The sequence below is a fragment of the Rhododendron vialii genome, chromosome 10a (assembly GCF_030253575.1).
Source record: "Rhododendron vialii isolate Sample 1 chromosome 10a, ASM3025357v1".
Lineage (NCBI taxonomy): Eukaryota > Viridiplantae > Streptophyta > Magnoliopsida > Ericales > Ericaceae > Rhododendron > Rhododendron vialii.
In genome coordinates this window covers 1,729,116-1,736,021 of record NC_080566.1, presented here as the reverse complement: position 1 = coordinate 1,736,021, position 6,906 = coordinate 1,729,116, and the positions used below count along the sequence as shown (strand labels likewise).

The following is a 6,906-nucleotide window of genomic DNA, read 5'->3' as shown; positions in this document are numbered from 1 at the left end:
TAAACACTAACACAAAGCCACAAACTCTCTCATGTTGGTTGTTCGGCTAAATAAGCTAAATGACTTATTTTTGTCTTTATTCAATTTTTTTTCACATTTGTTAGTTTTTCTTCAGCTTTTTGTGGATTATTGTTTCGTCATGACAAGAGAAATTTAAAAAGTATAAAATTATGATTGAAACCTAAATTATTTTGAATAAAGATGAAAAAATTGACTTATTAGCTTATTTTTGTCTTTATTAAAAAAATTATGTTTCAATCGTAATTTTTTACTTTTTAGATTCCTCTTGTCAAGAAGAATCGATAATCGACAAAAAAATTAACGATAAACTATCAAATATGAAAAAAAATTTGAACAATGACAAAAAAATGTCATTTAGCCGAATAACCTCAGTAGTGTACCCGACACACACTGTGTGTGGGCCCACATTAATGTTAGAGTTTGTGATTTTAGCAAAGTTGGAAAAAACATTCATCTAGCTGATAGAAAATTAAGAGAGAATGACGGCTAATGACGTGTTTTGATAATTAATACTTACTTACCAATGACATACTGAGAATATTTGTTCATACTAAAAATGTCTTTGGTGGATATTAATTATTAAAATACGTTATGAACCATCATTTTCCCTGGATTTAATTGGTATTGTGACCCTCTTCTAGTTTAGTGAAATAATCGTTGAAACCTTGAACTCTTACGTCTACGGCATCTCTTTTTGAATAAAAAAAAATAATAGTACTACCAACCAAATCTTGTAGAAAAAGAAAATAGCACCGAAGCACGTGCTGGAGTACAAGTTACAACCACCCATACCAGAGCGTGGAATGCACTCTCCACCCCCGCGCATCTTAGCTTCCCGCTCAAGACTGTCTCTCATCCTCCCAAATCCCATCAACCAAAAGCTAAAACAAGCCCAATGCGCACTGCGCACCCGTCGCGATTCCTCACCCTCGCCCACTCCCGCTTCTCTCTCTCGTCATCACACATTCGCTTCCTCTCCTCCTCCCACTCTCTCCCCGCAACTCCTCTCTCTCCTCCCCTCTCTCTTTCCTCCCCACTCTCCTCCATGGCCGAAGCTGTGGACAACACCATCACCAACTCTCTCTCCTCCTCCTCCGCCGCCGCCGATGACGTGGAGTTCGGGTTCAAACGGCCGGAGATGTACAAGGAGAAACTCGCCGGCACCGTCGACCCTCCCTTCGACCGCCACGTGTTCCTCTGCTACGGAAGCTACGACTCCTGGCCCTCTCGCGTCGAGAGCTCCGATTCCGATCCGCTCCCCAAGCTTCTCTCCGGAGCTCTCAAGACTCGCAAGAACGAAATCGGCGTCAAGGTTAAGTTTCGTACCGGTGGATTCGTTAGAGTTAATTAATTTGAATTCGACGAGAACGAAGTCGTTTACGATTTAGTTGTTAACTGTGAAGAGGTTCGGAGATAGATCTAGGAGTTTTGAAACGTTCCCTCAAACGTATTTGCACAGAGCTTGTGTTTGTGTGTGTATGTGTGTTGGAAGGCTGGGCTGCGAATGATTCACCTAGTCGTTCGCGAATTGTTTGAGGCTTGACTCGTCCGAGTTTATTCGTCTAGTGAACGAACCGAACCGGAACCCCAATTTTGGGCTCGTGTAGTAAATGAGCTAAGCCTGAGGCCGCCTATATTCAGCTTGATTGAATTTAGAGTATGTGTATATAATGAAAATTTCATATATAAACTTGAATGTGTATACAATTTCATATATAAACTCGAATGTGTATAATTTATAGTATAACTTCTTTTTTTTTGAAGATGAAACTTATATAACTCGTATATGGAAGAAATTATATATGTACATATTGAACTTTTTATAACATCATGTATCTGTGTAAATTTTTACATGTACTGTAAACTTGTATGTATATATTGTCTGATAATTTTGTATATGTATGAACTTCTTTATGTATACAGTAGACCTTTATAGGACCACAATTTTATGATTTATTTGCCTCTTTAAGGCTTGTGAACAAGCTCGAGCTCCACTCAAGCCTGGACTAGCTCGGCTCATCAATTGTGATTGAGTTTGAGCTTGAGTTTGCTAAAAACTTAACAAACAAACATGTACATTCTAAAACTTGGCTCGGCTCGTTTGCATCCCTATGAAAGAAGGAGAGACTTGTTCTGAGTTTTGTTGATTTGATGAGTTTTGATTTATTGTTGTTTTATTTGGCAGACTCGTCTGACTGTATGCGAGGGACGCGAGGGAACTGAGTTTTCAGATGGAGATGTTCTTATTTTCCCCGAGATGATTAAGTACAGGTAAGTAAGGAGGATTCGTTACACTTTTAATCGTAATTGTCTTTTAGGTTGTGACGTCTTGCATTTGGTGAGAATTATTAGAAACTGTGTTTTAGACAGTAACTTCTTGTTTTACACTTTTACTTGCTAATTTGTCCCTTGCTAGATCTCAGATTGTGCTAAATTTGAGGGAATTGTTTGTTAGTGTATTGCTTTTCGAAATTTCTTCATGGAGTCTGAGATTGTGACATTTACATGCAGTTTCTTGGTTGTGAGGAACTAGTGCTCATTTCTTGATTACTCCAGTATTTTGTTCCTTTTCTTGGTTGATGTTATGAGACAGGTATACTAGGACTCTGGACTGTTTAAGCTTTCAGTTGCAATTCTCTCCATTTCGTAAAATTTACTCTAGGAACTTGTTTAACTATCTTTGGCTTTACTTCCTACTTTTTTTCAATGTTGAGTCATAAGATTGTGTTGAATTTAAAGAAATTATTTGTTTCCTCCGTGGAGTCTAAGAGAATGCTTGTAACTTGTGGATTGGGAAGCATTAGAGCTTCATTTCTTAATGATTTTGTTTATTGTCTTTATTGAAGGGGGTTGAAGGACTCAGATGTGGATAGCTTTGTTGAGGATGTAATCGTGAGTGGCAAACCGTGGGCATCAGGAGTGCCAGAGGTGTTGGCTGGTTCTCATGTGTTCGTTTGTGCTCATGCCAATAGAGATAAAAGATGTGGTGTTTGTGGACCAGTTCTTATTGAGAAGTTTGAAGAGGAGATTGAAACGAGGGGATTGAAGGATCAGGTTTTTGTGAGTGCTTGTTCGCATATTGGGGGTCACAAATATGCTGGGAACATCATAATTTTCAGTCCAGATGCAGAGGGAAAAATTGCTGGTCACTGGTTAGTTCACATTTGATGCATATTGCTTTATTTTTTTTCCTTTTCTCTTGAAGCCTTTAGTAGAAGGGATTCATTTGGTGCTGCTATGGTGTCAACAATGAGTCTTGTTATTTTGTAGGTATGGTTATGTTACTCCTGATGATGTGCCTGAAATGCTGGATCAACATATTGGAAAGGGAGAGATCATAGATCGCCTTTGGAGGTTTGTATCTTTGAAGTTACTTTCTGTCTTTTGCCATGGATTTTTTTAGAATGTTATGTAGCTATTGTGACTATTGGGCAATTTTCTCGAGATACTGGAGGTTGGGGTTGCGTTACACACTTGACTAAGATTGTTGTTGACTTGTTGGGGTTAATATTTGTTTTACACTGTCGTGGTTTTAAGGTTTCCAGTGAGTACTAATGGTGATATAGTCTTTTTTTGGTATATGTTTTTTTTTTATCAGAAAATTATAGAACTTTTTTTGATATATGTTATTGTATGCATAGTGTGGTGTTCCAATTTTTTTTAACTGTTAAATTTGTGGTGAGGTTTTGCCCTCTGATTTTCAGGTCTTTTCTTTTTGTCAGAGTTAATTTAGTATTACTGTCTTGGAATAAAACTCCTGTTTGAAAATATAAACGCTTATGTAGCTCAGCAGCTTAATTTCTTTTTGTTTTGCCTATGTCATTAAGCATAGCATTTGGTATGAACCAGATGGAAAAAGTCAAGTACGCACACATGACTCATGTATATTGTACACATGCAGATGTATAGACTTCATCTCCATGTGATCAACTCCAAGTTTGGCAGCTCCTTTATAAGAATAAGCTTTTATCAGTTGGCTCGAGATGATGACGCAAAAATAACAGATTTTATTTTTGTGTATTTTTAAATTTGTGTTGCCACATAGTAGCTGCAACTGTGGGAAAACTGAAGATAGTGTGAATTACTTGAGTGACGTTTTGTGAGCTTATTCCCCCGTCCTTTGGCTTACATCTGAAACCACTTAGAATTATCATTCATACGGTTGAGTGGAGCGGCACTGGAACCAACTGGGGTGAGTGTGGCATCCTCCATTATTGAGTCCTAGCCTCTGGAGCCATTTAGAATGGGTTAGAAACTTAATTTTGACATTATTACTTCAAATAGGTTTCTGAACCGTTCTTTCCAGCAGAAGGCCATTACCTAATTGCTAAATCTTGTCAATTTTTCCATTTAATTTGTGTTTTGCAGCTTTCTGGGTCTTGTGTTATTTAAACTTTCTTCTTGGAAGCCATGGGTATCCTTTTGTATTACTTGGTCGGTGCTCAAAAATCCAATTGTCTACTCATAGTCTCTCGACTCTGTACTATCTGGTCATATTTTCCTAGAATTTTGAGGGATTTTCCTAGAACCTTGTACAATTCTACTCCAGCATAGATAGAGCTTCTTATTTTACACTAGTCTCAAGTAACTTGATTTGGCTCTTATGTTGATGTTTAAACTTGGTCTGAGAACTACTGTATGCCTGCAATATATGATTCACCTGCTAACGTATTCCCTTGCATATATAATTTGAAGGTCGTCTGCGTATGTTGCGTGAGGTTCTAAGATCACCTTTCAGATGGTACTATAGTTTTTAGTACCATCATATTTAGTCTTCATAAGAATGAATAATACTTCTATCTTTAGTTTACCTATACGGTATACCTCATTTTTATTGCCTTGACATTTTACTGAAGAACATAAGAAGCATGGATTTAACCAAGTTCATCTGCAGGGGGCAAATGGGTGTATATGTTGAACCTGCTGAGAAAGCAAAGGAACAGAAGATTCCAAATGGAAAAGATGAGGAGAAAAGCAAGAAGAAGCACAAAGGAGAGAAGAAAGTTCAAGTCGAGAATGGGGTTGTGGCAAGTTGTTGCCAGGGTGCTAATGGGGTTTCATGCTGCCAAGATGGAAGTTCGGAGGCGAAAGAAACCGCTGAAGTGAAAGGAAAGAAAGAGCTGGGAAAATGTTCAGGCTGGATGGGAAAGTGGGAGCAAAGTGAGGTCCTTACAGCAGTTGGTGTGGTTGGAGCAGTGGCAACAATTGCTGTGGCTTACAGCTTCTATCGAAGGTCAGGTTAAAAGATGCTTCGCATCGCAATCGGTTCCTTTTGTTTTCGGATGTGGATTGTATACCCTCGTTTTTTAAGAGAGGCAAATGAAATTTAGTAAATAATCTACTGCACAATTCAGTCCTTTAGAAGGAAAAAGGTGGTTATATCGGCTTGCAAAGCACTATCAGGAGGAATTACTGGTCTTAGCAAAATTGATGTCAAAACATATTGGTGAGCCTTTTGTGGTTTATGGTTACACTTACTATGGTTACGTTTAGTATTAGTTACTGTAATTTCTTTTCCCACAATATTGTTCTCTCACCTTTATCTTCTCTGCTCCAATTACCTTTTGCGGGAGGCATAGTAGTGGTACTAGCATCCATTGTGAGTATTTGTGCATTTGTTTGAGCAATGTGTTGTGTGGTACTAGCATTTTTGTTCCCGGAAACATCTTCTTCGCCGCTCAATTACTCATTTCCTTGCACATGCAGAAATCTCTCTTTCTCTCACGCGTGCGCGCACACACATAGAGACACACACCCAAAAGGGCCTGTTTATTTGATAGTATTAGAACAAGAACAGGCAAAAACCAAGAACACTAAACCAGTGAAGGTTGTCAATTCTGTGTGCGCGTGCGTGAGAGAGAGTGATTACTGACCCCTTGGAAGTGAAGACCCCTGCATCAGAATTTAGAGCTTTTGTTCAAGAACTCACTGGTCGGAACTCCGGTATTCCCGACCTGACCAAGTATCAGGAGATCAACGGCTGTGATAAGATTGAGGAGATAACGAGTGAGATGATCAAGCAGTGTTAGTAGTGCCAGGAATGGAACCAGCAGCTTGTGAAGTGCCTATGAAAAGTTCCGATGTTAAATTTGAGCCGTATGATGATGTTTTTGTGCCTCAGATGTTGGAGAATTTTACTGGGGTTTTTTTATTTTAATTTTTCCCATCAAACTTTTTGTATGAATCTCCTCATGTTGATGTACCTATGGTTAGACTAGACACCTCATGTTAAGATGTACCTATGGTTAGACTATACACCTCATGTTAAGTACCCGTTTTTTGAGCCTCTCTCATGCTCTCAACATAACTCAGCCCCTTTCGTTTTAATATAAATGAAATGATCTTATTCGCTGAAAAAACAAAACTCAGCCCCTTTCGCTGGCGAACTCTTTTGACCACAAATAGCAAACAACAGAGGGAGGGGGAGAGAGATGCTTGCGAATCGGTTTTCATACATTTTTTGTTTTGATAACTTGGGTGTCGTGCACCTCAACTAATTCATAAAAACCAAATCCCATAGCATGGAATCCGAGTAATGCCGAGATAACAACCCATATAGACCAGTCCCATAAGACTTCTAGTACCTAAGAGGCTTCGAAATTGAAATCTTACGTATGAAGACGATAGTCAACTTCCTAATTCATGATTTTGCATATTTGTCAGGGAAATACGAAAGCAACGTAAAACATCCCAAAAAAATAAAAGTGAAGCGCATAACGATAATGGTATCTTAAAAAACCATACTTTTAATCTATAGAGTTCTGTGCAATATTTCAACCAAATAAGGGGAATACATATAGACTGTATAGTTTCCATCCCATCCCACATAAGCTAGGTTAGAAACTACACTTTACTTTATAGAAGTTTTGTGCTTGTACGATAATT

At 38.5% G+C, this 6,906-nt stretch overlaps 1 protein-coding gene across 1 annotated transcript; it reads left to right on the top strand.

Moving 5' to 3' along the window:
* The first annotated feature begins 880 nt into the window (after positions 1–880).
* Positions 881–5,544, top strand: LOC131304794 (altered inheritance of mitochondria protein 32-like). The gene is made up of 5 exons (XM_058332186.1): positions 881–1,333; positions 2,207–2,292; positions 2,868–3,173; positions 3,292–3,375; positions 4,916–5,544. Exons 1-5 carry the CDS (start codon positions 917–919, stop codon positions 5,262–5,264), a joined length of 1,242 nt encoding a protein of 413 aa, XP_058188169.1. The 5' UTR covers positions 881–916; the 3' UTR covers positions 5,265–5,544.
* The last annotated feature ends 1,362 nt before the right edge of the window (positions 5,545–6,906 follow it).

Coding starts and splice junctions, on each gene's coding strand:
- LOC131304794 (XM_058332186.1), top strand. CDS start 917: ATGCGCACTGCGCACCCGTCGCGATTCCTCACCCTCGCCCACTCCCGC. Junction 2,293..2,867: donor CCCGAGATGATTAAGTACAG/GTAAGTAAGGAG, acceptor TCTTTATTGAAG/GGGGTTGAAGGACTCAGATG. Junction 3,174..3,291: donor GGAAAAATTGCTGGTCACTG/GTTAGTTCACAT, acceptor GTTATTTTGTAG/GTATGGTTATGTTACTCCTG.